Source organism: Candoia aspera, chromosome 1 (genome assembly GCF_035149785.1).
Source record: "Candoia aspera isolate rCanAsp1 chromosome 1, rCanAsp1.hap2, whole genome shotgun sequence".
NCBI classification, from domain to species: domain Eukaryota; kingdom Metazoa; phylum Chordata; class Lepidosauria; order Squamata; family Boidae; genus Candoia; species Candoia aspera.
The window spans coordinates 284919523-284936746 of record NC_086153.1 but is presented as its reverse complement, the minus strand read 5'-3'; the positions used below and the strand labels follow the sequence as shown (position 1 = coordinate 284936746).

At 34.4% G+C, this 17224-nt stretch overlaps 1 protein-coding gene across 8 annotated transcripts in view; it reads right to left on the bottom strand.

Moving 5' to 3' along the window:
• Nucleotides 1-17224, bottom strand: part of MEIS2 (Meis homeobox 2) — a 327028-nt gene that overhangs the window by 108471 nt on the left and 201333 nt on the right. For 7 of the 8 annotated variants that reach the window (XR_010066905.1, XM_063289989.1, XM_063289987.1 and 4 more), the window contains one exon: nucleotides 12052-12128. Coding sequence is in view for 7 of the 8 variants with exons in the window: in XM_063289989.1 (XP_063146059.1) it covers nucleotides 12052-12128 (77 nt within the window). In the remaining variant the exon portion in view is untranslated. Of the gene's footprint in view, nucleotides 1-10736; nucleotides 11134-12051; nucleotides 12129-17224 lie in introns of those variants that run through there. The other variant, XM_063289990.1, reaches the window with a different exon arrangement.

Below are 17224 nucleotides of genomic sequence, written 5' to 3'. Positions count from 1 at the left end.
CAAGGGAAGGTCTCTATGGGAATGATTAGGGTTAGGGCTGTTCCAATATATGGTATTTTTTATAATAGCAGACATGACAGTTTGTAAGGTTATTTTAATACACCTTGTCTTGGTGCAGCACCGGCCCTTCACTCATCATAAAAACAAAATAAAAAATATGGAACATCAAATGAAGATTGGCTAGTTATTGAGCAGTCTAACTTTCATCAATGAAAATGAAAATCCTGTTTGTTAGGTAGAACATTAATATTTCTATTTAATTTTTATCTCGGAGGCTCAATGATGCTCATTTCTCAGTCTTTTCACTGCCAAATAAAGGTAATTATTTTGCTTTTAATCTTCTGTGATGTTCTTTTGCTACCACGATAGCTTATATTTTATTACTATTTTACTTCATTGTTGTAATTCTGATTTTATTCTCTTATTATAACGTCATTACCAGTGCTGAATAAATTCAATTTGAAACGCAGGTTATACAGTAATGAAATAAATAATAACATAACACACCTCAACAAATAATAATTAAACCTTCCTACCAGTGGCACCAAAAATAAAAGTAGTACCAATTGGTTTTAGGAGAGACAGGTTGACCGCTTAGAAAGGAAGAAGTAAAGAATTTCAAATAAATAAATGTTGCTTAAAATTTAATTTAATTTCCAATGAAATCAAATGTTCATTAACATCTTTAAAAAAGTTAAAATCAGGTGCAGTAGGAAGTTTCTCAGGTGCTAAGCGAGTCCAACTGTATGGAGTGATAGAAACCCATTTTAATGAACTGAGCTCTGAACTCTGCAGGATTAACATTGATTTGGCCAGATGTATCACTGAAGAATCAACAATAATAACTGAAAATCTATGTAAAGCAGTTGTTTGTTAAAACTGTATCTATAAGCAGTCTAATTTTGGCTGTAACATATTTTCTCAAAACCAACAGTGCTGAACCAGCTTTTTAGCCCATGTAAGGGAACACTGTTTATATCCTTTGATATTCTGTCCAAATACTTTTATATTATTTAAGCCTCCCTCCAAATATTTGTTTGTTTATTTATTTGATTTACATGCTGCCTAACTCCCATAAAGAGGCCAGCTTTCAGCATAAAAACAAAATGATAAAAAAATAGAGCACTTAATGGTAAATAAGATGGTGAATCTGGTCAACAGCAACGAACATCTCATACACCAACATGGGCTCCAATCACCGTAGCCCAAAGCCTGGGAGACGACATCAACAAATTTCAGAAATTTAAACATTTGTAATTTTTTTAAATTGACATCACTGTTTTGAGAAATGCAGAGGAAACAAGATGTCAACTTTCACTTAAATGGTAAAACTGAGTGGAAAAAAAAATTCAGAAATGTCATATGCATCTTGAGCGCATTTAGATATTTGCATATGTATCTTGTCTACCAGGATACAATGTGGTCAGTCATAAAATGCTCAGAGACTAGAAGGGCAATTAAGAAGATTCATTCCTATTTATTTATTTATTTGGGCACTGGGGCTGCTCCAATGGCCACCAACACTGAGCAGAATATAATTCCTCCTCTATAGGTCTGGATAAATCAAAAGTAAAATACAGATCATACAAAATATATTTAATAAAGTCACATATAATTAGATTGCATCCCAGACTCTATTAAAACAACTTTCACTGCCAAAAGGACAAACAAGCATCATCACTCCTATGCACTATCTCCTCCTTACCACCCTAATTCACTTTTATCCTTTTCTGGTGGGCATATTTCCAAGCCTAACACCAACCTGCAGTCTCTATCATTTGTGGTCTAAGACTGCACAGATGATACTTGAGGTTGCTATGTTGCTTTGCAGAATGTTTTAAAAACCTATAGGATGCATAAATGGCAAATTAATGGGACCCCAATAGAGCAGATATAAGGTTATATTTCTCCTATCAGGCCAGTGTTGCCCAACATAACTTCTCAGCTTTCTTGAGATTTTTCCATTCAAAGGGGCACTTTTTATTCCTGCCTCTTGCTAAGTCTATTTCTCAGCTTCTTTAATGTGTTCAGATTTGCATTTTTACAAAGTTTAATACTCTAGAAGTTGTCCAGTCCAAGTTTATAAGTGCTATCCTTCCAGTTCCAAGATGCATCAAGAATGCTGCCTTATGGGTAGAGACAGGTATGGTTTGCATGGGTGCCAGAGCCAGTTACTATCTCATTAATTTCTGAGTAAAAATATTTTTTTCCCTGTGGATTTGACTCCACTGGTTCTCATTTTAAATCAACCTGTCAAACAAGAGCTAATAGCAAATCCAGTCTTTAGGCCTCTCTTTGGAGAGCCTCTGCCCATTAAGGTTTGAAAACACCAGGAATCATCTTAAGGAGCATAACTGGAATACTGATTTCCAAACCAGACTAAGCCTAGTATCCAATTAATCGATTTTTTTTTAATGTTCATGTGCCATATCTCTCCTCCATTATAATGCTGAAATATCATTGGGCCTTCACCTTGGCCAGGCTGGACACACTATCCTCCACAGTTCTGTGGTGGTATTTGTCATGCTTCCCAGTCAAACATTCCCAGAACATCTGATTGGACTCGCATGCATGAATGGACTTGACACATGTTGGGACTTGTGGGTCAGTAGAGTTGGGAGGGGGAACATGCCAGGAGTGTGAACACATTTTGTTTGGACTATCGCTGGTATCCAAGGTCAAGCTACCGAGCCGTCAGAGACACCTGTGTGGAGTTGAGCTGACTGGCACGAAGAGGGGAGCTGCATGCCTGAGAGAGGGAGGGGCTCGTACTCATTGGGTCGTTTAACTTGGGGGAAATGTGGGAACTTGCATTTGAAACTTTTTCACTGTTCTGTGTGCTACTTTCCATTAAAGAGATTTCTACTAAAATCATGTATGAACTGAACTTAATGGTAAATTGAGTAACACAGTCATTACAGTATTATTAAAACACTCCTCTTCAGCAGTGTATATGCCCATGTGGGAAACAGCTCTGTGGCATCCCTAAGCCACATGCTCCTTTGTGGCTCAATTTACAAGGAATTTAAGAAGACATTCATCTATCCCATCTTATCCTGGTAGAGAGCACAGTGCTTATTTGTCACTTCCTGTATCCAGCAAGGACTCATGTGTCTTTTCAGGTTGCCTGATTTTGAGGCTCTATTTGTACCATTCTCCCCATCTACAACTGAAGATTAATGCTAATCTTGGCAATCACAACTGATACTTCTATTATTGTTATTATATTAATTTAATTGTTATATAACTTTATTGTATCTTAAGCCTACTTTTTATTCTTATCAATAATTTTAGATGCATGTGTTTCAAAATTTTGTTATTATTGCTTTGCAGTGTGCCACTTTTCCAAATTAATGTTCATTAATAGCTTTAAAAAAGTTAAAATCAGGTGCAGTAGAAAGCTTCTCAGGTGCTAAGTGAAAAGTCCTTGAGTCCTTGAGTGTTCATCAGCAACTCTTCCAGCTGTATGTATTGAGTACAGTCTGCACCATCAAGACATGCCTGTGAATTTCACACAGAACATCTTATCTGTTATCCATTCAAAAGTCAGAAGATGTTAGACTTTTATTCAAAAGTCAGAAGATGCTAGAATCCAACAAGTAATTTTTTAAGTTTCAATACAGTTTTTTTCCCCCTGTTAGTGAGAGTATCTCCCAAACAGAGTTTCACTTAGATGAAGGAAAGAAGAGAAAACTTACCAATTATTTTCTCTTCTAGTCTTTGCACCTACTGAATATTGGGTCACTGGATCCTTAAGGAAGGGAGATAGTTGTAGGAAAAGAGAAATTAATGAAAACTGTATCATTCCCTTTTCTACCAGTAGGATCTTCCACTGGCTCAAAAGCCTTCTGTGGATGGAGAGCCCTTCCATTCATGAACCTAAATCAGTATCCTATATTACATGGATATAAATTCTACTACAGAAAATGCAGATCTGCGCTATCTGTTTAATCACTAATGATGGAAGATGTATAAATAATAAGCTAACTGCGTAACATTTTAAAATATATTTTAATAAAGTTTATTAAAATAAAGTCCTGAAACATTTGGAGTTGTTATAATTATGTCAGAATAATTTAATCAATATGAGCTTTACAGACCCATATTGTTTTGTACAACTTATGAGAACTGTTCAAAATCTCAAGAAACAGTATTTCCATGTATGCGCACATGAAATCTTTAACTGGAAATACTAGAGACTAAAACTAGTCTTTATATATGAAAATTTCTCTGCACTGTAATCTGAGTTTTCCACATAGAAAGTGCATCTGAAAAAAAGCATCAAAGATGTGAAAACCTTTATTTTTGATGTAAAATCCCAGTGCAAGTAGATTGGGTAAGAAAGCTACAACATATCCTTTTATATTCAGACCTGGTGGCTATAAATTTAACTCTTCAGTAATGTTGAAGTTGTAAAGATAAAAATTGCTTGATTACCATTTGAAAGCTTTAGGTGCATTCACAACTGGAAAATTGTCAACTTAATTCTATGAAATGTATATTTATTTGGAGAAAGAAACAAGAGAGAGAGAAACAAAATTAATATTATAATGGGAGTTTATTACAGGCTGCCTGAGTAGGCAGAAGATACAGAGAAGGCTATTCTGCACCAGATGACCAGTCTTTCCAAAAGTTATGCAGCAGTCATAATGAGAGATTTCAATTATCTTGACATCTGCTGGGAATCTAACTCTGCTAAGAGTCATAGGTCCAACAAATTCTTGTCCCCTCTTGTTGACAACTTCATTTGTCAGGAAGTAGAAGATAAAAGTAGGAGGCTTGCTATCTTGAATGTAATCCTCATCAATAGGAAGGAATTGGTTGATGAAATGAAGGTGACTGGTACCTTGAGGGAAGTGATTATGTTATTCTTGAATTTGTGATAGCCAGGGAAGAAAAACTGAGAAGAGTCAGATCAACAAATTGGATTTCGGAAGAGTGGATTTGATGAACTCTGAGGGAAGGTAAGTTAGATGCAACAGCCTGAAATCCTGAAGGAGTAAATTATCCACAAGCAATGGGAAATTCTATGAAATGCGATACTGAAGGGTCAATCACAATTTCAACAAAAGGAGAAATGGGAGAAATCTAAAGAGGCCACTATGGGTAGCTCTCTAAAATTATGAAAAGAAAAAGGAATACATACAGGGTGTACCAAGCATCAGGCCCCATAGACAATTTATTATATAAATTACATTAAATATTCAAATTGGCTTCCATTTTCTTCTAAACATTTCCTTACTCGTTCGACACATGACCTTTGCGCATTCTTAAATGCAGTAACGTAAAACATATTCTGATTGACCTATGGGACTAACTTATGGTACACCCTGTATATATAGGAAAAAGGCCCATAACCAAAGAATACAAAGTAGTCCTGAAAAACTGTAGGAGTTCCTCATTATCTTTTCCTTAATAAAATGGTAAAATATGGGATATATTAAATTGACTCACAATTAGATGGACTCGCAATTGGCTGAATTATCGTATTCAAAGAGGGCACATTAATAACCACACTTCAGTTTGGATGGAACTATCAAGTAGAGTGCCACAGGGCTCTCATTCTTATCAGTGACTTGGATGATGAGTTTAAGAATACTTACTAAGTATGTAGATTGCACAAAGCTAAGAGTAATACAGTACTTCAGAAAAGAGACAGAGAAGATCCAAAGTTTTGAGCAATGGGTTGAAATTAATAGGCTGGAATTTAGTGGAAGAAATGTAATATTCTATACCTAGATAGGAAAAATGAAAGGCATAAGTATAGGGTGAGGAAGATCTGGCTTAGAAGTAGTACACGTGAAGAAATTATGGCTGCTCTTGTTCACCACAAATTAAACATAGTATGCAGCTGCTAAAAAGGCAAATCTTATTTTGGGGTGTTTTAACAGAAGCAAAGAGTCCAGATTAAGGATGTCACTTTTCCACTCTTTTCTCATCTAATGTAATACTCTGCAGTTCTGGGCACCGTAAGTTGAAAAAGTTTTAACACTCAAAAACACTCAGGTTTTATTGGGTCTTACTGTCAGATGTGATTTCCTTGGCTATGAATATTTTAAAGATGGTTTTTATATGCTTTTATATTGTTTTTCATTGTTGTATTGACTGGTTGTTTTATACTGTTTCATCTGTTTGTAAGCCACCCAGTCATATATACGAGATGGGCAGCTATAAAAATTGGAAAAATGAATGAATGAATGAATGAATGAATGAATAAATAAATAAATAAATAAATGGCAGTGACAAGTTGGAGCAAATTCAGAGAAAGCTATTAAGAAGATGAGAGATCTGGAAATCAAGCCCTATGAATAACAGAAAAAGGATCTGTGTATGTATAGCCTAAGAAGAGACATCTGAGGGAAGATATTTTATTTATTTATTTATCTAATTTGTCCCCGCCCATCTCCTGCAGTCTTCAAATATCTGAAGGGTTGTCACACAGAAAAGGGAGTGCCCTTATTCTCTATTACCCCAAAGTGCAAGACAAGAGACAATGGGTTAAAAGTACAAGGAAAGCACTCATTATATCAAGGTTTTTACTTACTAGATGTTTCTTCAATATTGTGACAATTTCTTCTCCTGTAGCCCCAAATTAGACAGAATTTTATAAACATACACTATGTCTTGGTTTAAAATCATGAGAAACCATGCTTTCCTTAACAGTATTTGTGAAATAAACCACAATTTATTTATTTACTATTTAGTTATTATATAAATAAAGGGATTATGCTTTCCTCCAGGAGCTCAAGGTGATGTTCATACTGTTACCTCCATTTTTTTTCTCTCACAACCACCACCCTGTGAATTAGGCTGGGCTGAGAGAGATTGACTTGCCCAAAGTTACCCACTGAACTTTGATAGTTGAGGAACTCCTGGTCCTAGTCCTAGTTTAACCACTACTCCATACTGGAATTATTCAACACACTAAGGCATAAACCAAGGTTTATAAAGCATAAAGGAATACAACATGTTAAATGAAAAACCAAAAATGTGGCTTAGTGCAATATATAAACCTCAGACAAAGGGAAAAGCATGATTATAGACAGTATAAAACTCATGAGGTTCTATCCAATTATGTATAATATCTCTTCTCCTCCTATCCTTCAATCTGCATATACCAAATCTGTTCTCTAGGTATAGTTACACAGTAGGAGAAAGAGGGAGGAGAACAAAAGGAAGTCCCATTGTGTTTGCTCTTAGAAACACTGAAGTAGCCCATGATTACGAAGTCAATAGATTAACTGGGTAGATTTTTGCCTAAGTAAATTCTTGAGTTATGAACTAATGGAGGAAAACAAAGCAGATATATCTTAAATAAAAATAGTGATATAAATCACTAGTTGGAAAGGTATAATTATTTAAATCACAATGTATTGATTTGTCAGAAAGATTATATGACTACAATTTATAGTCAGAGTGCATTCTCCTTGTTTGCTACAGTCAGAATACATATCCTTCAGTACTTAGGGACAAAGGCAATTTCATTTTTAAAAGATACATATAATATGAAGAAATTATTTAATCATATTTTTTCACATTAATTTGCATTTAAAAAAGAAAGATGATCTTAGTACCTAGCAAGCAGATACATGTGAAGTCATTAGGAGTTAAACCAACTCTACTTCAATTAACTGTTGTGGATGTTTGGAAGAAATGTTTGTCATTATGTGCTAGGAGAACCACCATCATTGATCTTCTTTAACTTTGTGCTTTTAGAAGGAGGTCAGTTACTAGGTTGGTTAACTTAGCTCTCAACACTATATCAGCAAACAGAATAAAATACAATTAGTAATTTTATCCTTGATTATACCTTTAAGTTATGTCCATTTTTTTTACTGAAAAAGCTTTTATTGAAATAAAAGATGACTTCAACTTAAAATTGTAATTTAAATTAATTAAATTAAATTAATTGTAATTTAAATTAAAATATACTTTATTATTTTTTTTAAATAATCATTACTTTTTATGTCCAACAAGAAACACTCTTTCTTTATTATCAGTTAAGTTTAGCTTGCAACAGAAAAGACTAAGGGGAGGTATGGTAATGATCTACAAAATCTAAAATGGTGGGACATGCAAGTACTTGTTCTTTGACCAGCAGATCAACATTAAAAGACATGAGATTCAGGCTGTGTGTAAAGGAAAATATTTGACAATTAGAGCTGTTAAGCATTACAACAGTCTGCCTAAGCAGTGGTGGACTTCCCTCATTGGATGTTTTGAAAGAAAATCTAAATGGCTACTTGTCAGGAAAGGATCAGGTATAGTGTTGGGCTAAAGCCCTGCCAATTCATATATTCTATGATTCTATAAACGAGCCTCGTGTGGCGCAGAGTGGTAGGCGGCAGTATTGCAATGAAACTCTCCCCACAACCCGAGTTCGATCCCAGCGGACGCTGGATGCTCGGGTAGCCGGCTTAGGTCGACTCAGCCTTCCATCATTCCGAGGTTGGTAAAATGAATACCCAGCTTGCTGGGGAAGATGATGACTGAGGAAGGCAATGGCAAACCACCCTGCTATAGTCTGCCAGGAAAATGTCACAAAAGTGGTGGCCTTCCGAAGGGTCAGACATGACTCGGTGTTTGCACAGGGGACCTTTCACCTTTTTTTCATGATTCGATATTCACATTCCTATTAGGGTATTGTGGCAATACATGAGTTTTACTCTGTGTTTCCTAAAACATACATAATTAAGATTCTATTTGACATTTTAATTAACATTTTAATTATTTGTTTTCTTCAAGCACTTAATTCATATGTGTAACCCAACTGTTTAGTCTAGTGTCACTTTCTAAAAGCCAGTGAATTTAGTTACTGATACTACAGGGATTATCTTCCTAATTTTTCTACGTTTCTTTTTTTTCCCTTCTATTAATACTGATATATTTTAATATATGTTATGCTATAATTGAATATATTTTGTGTATATGTGTGTCTGTGTCTGTATATATACTGTATATTTTACACATGAAAATCTGTAAAATATAAAAATATAAATGACCAATATATGATTTTATTCCAGCTGACATATTAATGGATGTGATACATAAACAAACAGCCTTATTATTTAAGCTTTTAATATTTGCACTTCAGCATAAGTATTCCTTTATATCCTCATTTAATCAATTCTAATCTAAAGATCACTCCTGCCTTGATGTCTTAGATATATTTCAAGCTATTCATTAAGTATGTTGGTACAGTATGCACAAATGCATATTCACTTTTATGTACATAAAAATCTATCCTAGTTACATTAAACAAACATGAAAATAAAGTGCAGGATAGAGTTTGAAAGTGGCTATGACCAAGTATTTTCATGTTGTAAAATATTTGAATGCTATGTATTATCAGAAAAATACTGAACCTTAGCAATAGAAGAAGCTTTTTATAAATAACTAAAGGAAGTTTTTAAATGAAAAGTAGATGCTTTTTCTGTATCTCTTGAACTACTGGAACTATTTTCCTTGATGAAGAACTATGCATTTGAAACCCACTGGGTAATGGCTAGTTATCAAGTCATTTGAAGAGCTAATAACATATCTTCTCTTATGGAGTAAAGCCCCTGGACTTATACAGTTGCTATGTTTTATCTTCATAGATTTCACCATGGTAACTATTTGAAACCACATTCCATTGCAGTATCAATCATGACAATGCAACCTTCCTTGAAAAAACTGGTTGCAGCAGCACAGACAGCCACTTCACACAAATAGCACATTTTTAACAGCTATTATGCCACCTTAGTGATCAAATTAAAGTCATTATTTCAGAGAAACTTTTTCTAAACTCCCACCCCCAGAAGTATGCCCTTGCTAACATTATTAAAGAATTCTTAAGCCAATTTCTAATGAAAATTAAGGAAATGCAATAGATATCAACATGATTAAGCATTACAGAAGATAGTATTAGGGTGTTTTTGCTTTTTGTTTGTTATGAGTGCTAAGCATGAGCTAAAAACAGCTTACTGACTGATGCATCACTTTCTATCCTAGCTGTTTGTTTGTTGATTTGATTTGATTTCTATAGCTGCCCATCTCAACAAGTGACTCTGGGTCACATTGGTGCCTGAGGTTAAAGAAAATAATCAGTGTCTCTGATGATAGAAATATAACAAGGAAGACAATAATGGTCTTACTCTGTCTAGTTTTAGACCTAGTTTCTGACTATGGTAAGTGGTTTTTCAAGAATACTGTCACTTACAAATTAGTCTTTCTGAGGGTTTCTTACCCTATTGACTGGAACCAGCTTTGCATATGCCTGATGTCTACTTCAAATGCATAGGTGACATGGACATACTTTCAGAATCAAAGGAATAATAATTTTATAATGAATTCAGAAACAAAACGATCACATTAAGCTAGAATTTTCTTCATTACTCCACCTTTCTTCTCATCCAAAGCAAAATAAACTTATCTGTGACTGGGAACATGTAATTACAGTAATTAAGCACAGGTTTTAAATGTTATATTGCTTTCAAGAAAGAGGTTTTTTCATAATTTATACTGTCTTGGAAAGACAAATACAATCTTTATTTGCCAGCCATGCTAACTGTAATAACAATTTCAAGTATGATTGCAAATAAATAAATACTACGCATTTATTGGCAGAATATGCATATTCAGGTTACATACCAAATTTGCATGTACATATCTAAAGCATGGAATAAGTCAGAACAAACATACACTTCTTTTTCTTCTAAAACAAAAGCTTATCTTATGTGCTTTCTTTTAATGCAAAGTGCATGTTTTAAATGTGCTTCATTCCAATCTTTAAAACAGAATTAAACTGAATTCAACTCCATGTATTGTATATCCTCCTTTTTTCCCCTTTCTTTTCAGGTTAGCAGTTTATTTCTGCATTAATCACCCTGACAGAAGCAAGGCAACTCAATTTTCTGCTTCTGTAGGTAGGCACATCACTTTCTGTACAGCACTAGGCATGAAAAGGGCTGCAGCTAAGCTTTGGTTACTGGTGTAATTGAAATGCTACCCACACTATAGGGTGCATTAAAGTCAGATAACGGCAGTTCCTGTGGCCAATTTAAGTAGCTTGACTTCCCTGGGAAAAAAAATTGCCTGACAGATAAGGCAGACAAACTGGCTAATTCTCCAACCATGTCTCTCATTGTGATCCTAGAAAAATGAGAAAAAAATGAATCACAGAACCACAAAATCAATTGACCCTCGGGTAGCTCATCAGGCAGCGAGCCTGATAAACCTAAAAGCTTTGTTAATGTCTGCCTGCCTGTATCCCACAGATAGAGCACTTTGTAAATGAACCTGCTTTGATAAATATATTAAGGAAAGCTGTGAATAAAGGCAGAGACTTCTCATTTGTAAATACAACCTCTGCTACATGGAATTAGAATGATAAAATGGAGTTCCATGTAATTAAGTTTGTATAAGGTCTGAAATCCGTGCAAATACTTTTCCTGAATTTTGAAAGAGAACTGTCAGTTCAATTAATCTGAACATCACCCCAAGAATGTACTGAACAAAATTAAGCTGCTGATAAAACCTAGGCCAGTATTTTGATAAGTAATTCCTATATCATTTCTTGGCCACTGTGATCATTTTATAATCCTCTACCCCCCTCCCCCTTCTTAGTTATACACTAAGCCATGTACAAAAGATGGATGGTTCACATACTACATATCAAAAACAAAAATGGTAGAATTTCTTTGCCAATGTAAAATATCAAAGTGAATATATATAAAGGATAATTTATAGGCTAAAATCTAAATCTCTACTCAACTCCTGAACAAAGAAATCTATTTTAACAATTGATAACATAAGAATTCCAAAACTATGCAGTTTTTCAGGTGTTTTCCCATGAAATAACATTTACAGAATCTCAGCAGTTGCTGGAGATTTTGAAAAGAGAATGATCTTGAAAAGATAATTTATACCTATTAGCATTAGCCCTCTGTAAGTATTGTTTCAGGCTTAAGAGAAACCTGACATTTGTCTGGTTAGTTGCATTGGTTTAGAAATAAAAGAAGAATAGTACTTCAGCTATGGAAGCAAATATATTGTTTTAGAGTAACTTACCAGTTGTTTACTTGTAGAATTGTAAGTCCTGTGTCTTGGGCTAACTGTTTCTTCTGCTCCTCTGAAGGATACGGATGCTAATAAAAAGAAATGTTTTAAAAAATGAATCAGAACTTAAGAAAGATACACTTTAAAAATGAAAGCATCTTTGGGGTGTATTCCTTAAGGATTGATTTAACTTCAATTTATCACTTACACCCATTGACTTATTACTTACATTCCTAACTCATCCTTCAAATTTGCCTGTCCTGTGAAACATCATCACATGGGCATAACAATCAAATGGTATAATATAATATATAAAATACAAAAATATATATTCCCAATTGCATATGAATTGCCAATTACTTGGTTCACATATTGCACTAAAGCATGCTTTCCTGGGCTTCTGGTGGGGACAATGGCAGCTTGAGCTGGTTTTTTCCACTGTCTGCGGGCTGACCTGATGTTTTTGGGGGGGCTCAGGCAGGCTTCCTTGGAGCCCAGAAGTGTTCTCCGGATTAAGGAGAACCCCAGGAATCACCCCATGTGTTCTCCAGACAGCTGGTCACACCCAGAAGACCGCAAAACAGTGTTTCGCAATCGACTGATAAGTGATCAGCTGGAGGCAGGGCCGTCATCTTCTTCCCAGGCCGCTCTGAAGCCAAAACGGACCTTAAAGCTGCCCAACCTATATCTATAGCACTAAGAGTTTTTTTGTTTGAATTTTACCAAACAGAGGCTTTCTACAACAAAGAAATGTGGAATCTCTTGGTGATTCTCATTATTTTTGAGAATCATTAACTTGGTAATTTGGCTTTTTATATATAATTTGTTAAATTGAGATTTAAAGAATTTTGTTTTTCTTTATTGCTTTTTTATTAAAGTGATTTTTGAGGAATATAAAACTTCTCTTCGCTGGATCTGCAGATTGGAATTCTGATCTATCTGCTTTCACTTTCCCATGGGAACGCTGTTCGTTATTACTTTTTATTTTCCTGATTGGCCACACCGGAGAGAGTGTTCAGTTACAGCATTAATGACTTTTCCTTCCTGAGGCACCATAATCGATTTTACCATTAAGAAATATGGAGGAAATTAATTTGATATTTAAAGATCTCTACAATGCTGTTATTCAAGTCTTGGAGCATTTCTCTGAATTTGTGGAGTCCAAATTGTCACAAGAATTGAGAGAAACTGATAAGGCTGAAAACTACCTTAAGAGTAAAGTGGTTTCTCCAAAGAAAAAGAGAATTGGTGACTTACGTTTAAACAGTCAGAGGAAAATTGAGTTGATGAAAGTTGAAGATAAGAAGACAGTGGTGCCACCACACCATGATCAAGAAAGAGAATTAAACTCTAGAGGCTGGAAGATTTTGGACAAATATTTGGGCTTTTTAAAGCAGGTTGCAGAATTTGAAACTGACAAGAAGAAAGCTCTGTACATAATACTGAGACATGTAAATGCCTTGGTTTACTTTGAAGTGGGATAATTGTCTAAAGGTGTTTATCAAGATGGTTTCTGAAAGGTTTGGATAAATGGATATGCTGTTTTGAAAATTCTTACAGTTTTGGTAAATGCCTAGGTTATTGTTTAAATGTCGTTAGAAGGAAGTATTTTTTAAGGGTTTAGATAAATGTTTATGCTGTTTGGATAATTTTTATATTTTTGGTTAATATTAGTTTAGTTAGCAAGGAGCAAATTATAGTGAAAAAAGGGTAGTGTTTGTTACTGTATTAGGTTCCAAATTACATTTGAAGGGTTTTGTATGTTTTTCTTTAATCGGGAGGGTAATTTTGTTTTAGAAGGGAATGTAATAATGAGAATTTAAATGCTGTATAGAAATAATGTTTACTATAATATGAATTGGAGTAAGAGATTGATATTGATTTATGTATATCTTTGTTATAGAAAGTCAGAAATCACTTTGTAGTAGTTTGTGTTTTCTCACACCTTTTTAGTTCTGTTTCTTTTTCTTTGTAGGCTTCTTTGTTTCAATCTTTTTAGTCTTTATGTATATTTTGAAAATAAATTAATCAAGTTTTCTAAAAAAAAAAAGAGCACACTTTCCTTTACTATAGTTTAATGAATAAACCACAATTAGCTAAGTTCCTACAATGTAACTTGTCTATAAATCATGTTTTATAAAACACAATGGCTAGACTCATACACATTAAGCCAAAATCAAACAAACCATATTATGACAAAGAACCTGGGTCCCTAACATGGTATTTCCCATGACACTGACTAAATGATTTTTAATAATAATAATAATGATGATGATGATGCATCAGAAAAGCAAATTACCAGCCTGTAGCACAATTTGTAAATTCCAATCTTTGAATCAGTAGATCAAAGATATGACCCAGCCACTATCCTGAAGGACACTTAGAATTTGGAGAAGTCTCAGAGCCAAGCCTTCACTGATAGTCAAGGCTTTGAGCATCTGCGGTTAAGCGTGTATCTAGATCCAAATCACTCATAAGCAATATGCACAGGTCCTAGTAGGGGAACAACCTCACCAGTTTGCTTTATTTATGAATATGCTGTGATTGACAAAATGCATGGTTAGCATGGTCAGAGTGTCTACAAAATTCTTCTCAAAATTCCAAATGTGCCCATTGGTGCAGAAAGGTTAGAACTCTGCCTGGCAAAATATGATGTGTAAACCAATCAATGTAGGAGGAAAACCTGCTTTTCAGACCTATATTATCATAATTTATGTATTTATGTAATCATATTTATGCCACATACAATTGTCCAGTGTGACAGGTATAATTAGTATGCAGTTATCTTCCCATCACACAAAGGAAAGTATTTCAGAGAAAGCGCCATAGGGTCTTGGTCAAGAATCTCGAACTCAAAATAGGCTAAAAGTGAAATTCCATAAAAAGATGCCTGGTACTGCCCCGATAATTTTGTTGCATAAAAATCCTAACTGTTTTGATAAGGAAGGAGTTCATAAAACCTGTGATTAGACTCTGGAAATGTTTTTTTTTCTTATCTAGTTCTAAAACACCACCTTTATCTTGCTTGCCAACTTCCTTTCCATAGCACTATCATTAACCACTAGTCTCTGCTCAGGAGTCTGGTATCACCTTTTCCATTTTTAATAATAAATTTTATTAAAAGGCATAAACTGAGCTGCAGGCATAAACTCACAAAAGCTTATGCCTTTTAATAAAATTTGTTAGTTGGAAAATGTGCTACCAGTCTCCTGATTTTTTTGCCACTGTAGATTAACACAGCTCTCCTCCTAACAATAGTTTCTACTCCTGGACCTGATCTCTTTGACCATTCTTCAGTAGCTCTGTACTCTACCCCACATTCACTATTTCAATGTGCTACTGTTTGCTACCCAAATCATTTTTCTATGATCTAAAAATCACCACCATTGCTTTGGCACCAAATATTATCAAAGTATTATTTTCATAGCATTTAATAATTAGAACTAAAAATATAAAAGGAATTGAGGAGATACTATAAGCAAGTGGTGGTTGGTTAGATACTATTGTTGCTGTTCTTTTATCAAGAGCATTGTTTTCCTGGCCCAGAAGATATTTTACTTAGTGAAGAGTGTGTGGCTTGTGCTAGACAACTGATTAAAAGCAAAGATTTTATGTTTTACAGGTCTGATTTAAGATAATATAGTCTGATTTAAATATTTATTATAGACCTTTCTATGCTTTTATTAGTATACAGATTATATACAAATAGCTTCATTTCCATAAAAAAAGTATGTTTAAATAGAAGTGCTTTCCCCCCAATATTATAATATAGCAAGCATATTTCAGCTATCATACTGAGATTGTATCATTTAGAAAACTTGCTATTTTTCACTGCAAATCAATACTGGGTCACAGTCTGACCCAAGGAAGGTCATAACAGTAATATTATATGTATTTAAACATTTGGAAAAGCATTAAGAATTAAGAAATTCCCGAATACATATTTTTACTAAATATATTTCCCAGCTCTGAAAAGATTGATGACTACTGTTTGCTGGCTGTTTTATTTTGAAAAATTATATTCAGCTCCTCTTCTTAGGATTATGATACTCAACTCCACTGCAATATGTTGATACAGAATATATAGGATGAGGAGTAAGCTATTTATAATCATAAACATCTGCACTGGAATCTTTTCAGGAGTGCTGCACTGAAACTAAAAAAACCTAGTATAATATTATGGGCCACAAATCTATCCCTATCCTGTATATGTAGTAGTTCACAGATTTGTAAGCAACTGAAGGAATCTGCCTAGGATATAATGGAGCTGTTTCTTTCTCTTCTACCTAACCCCTCAAAGTTTGATCCTTATCAAGGGATGACTGAAACATAAGCAGTAGAGTGTGCCCAGGCATTATTTCAAGGAGATGGAGGGAAACTTTCTGTGTGGAAATAAAGTATAGCTGTATTGCTGTTCACCTGGCAGTATTTTCAGAGTCAAAAGAGATTGGAAGAAAGTCTTAGTACCTTCTCATCCTGGACAGAAATTTCAAGCACGCTGGACTGGATAATTTTATCCAAAGAGGTTCTACTGTCATGTATGCAGACTAATGGTATTGGAAACAATGGAGTACGTTGATGTTTATGAACATGCAGTACTGTACTTACAAAATCACTTAGTAGTTTTAGAAGGCTTTGCATTTTTAAAACCATTTAGTGATTAAATATATTGTTCTTATTCTTAAGGTTTTAATAAGATATATAAAATTGAAATAATAAATATATCCCAACAAAACAATATGACCTGGTTTACATAATGCTATGCTATAAAGTAGGTGTGAAGTAATCTATTATGCTGTAATGTTATGTATGAACCAGGCTTGTATGGGTTACTTGATAAACCATCGCTAAAAGCCAATGTGGTGCAATGGAAAAGGCATTGTACTAAGACTGGAAGACAAGGTTCAAGTCATCTTATTTCTCAGCATAATGTACCCCATAGGGTTGTTTTGGGGAAAAATCAGAGGGAATACTATGTATACTACATTACAAGAAAGGTACGGAATAAATCTAAGACATAAATAAATAAAATCCTGTCTTAATATTACATGTGAACTGGGTCCTAGGAATATTAAGGAAATACAATATTACCCCCCTTGAACACTTCATTAAAGTATTTTCTAAACAAAAAAATTCCTCACTTTCCAGAATTGTGCATACACAGCTCCTCAGCATAGTTTATTTC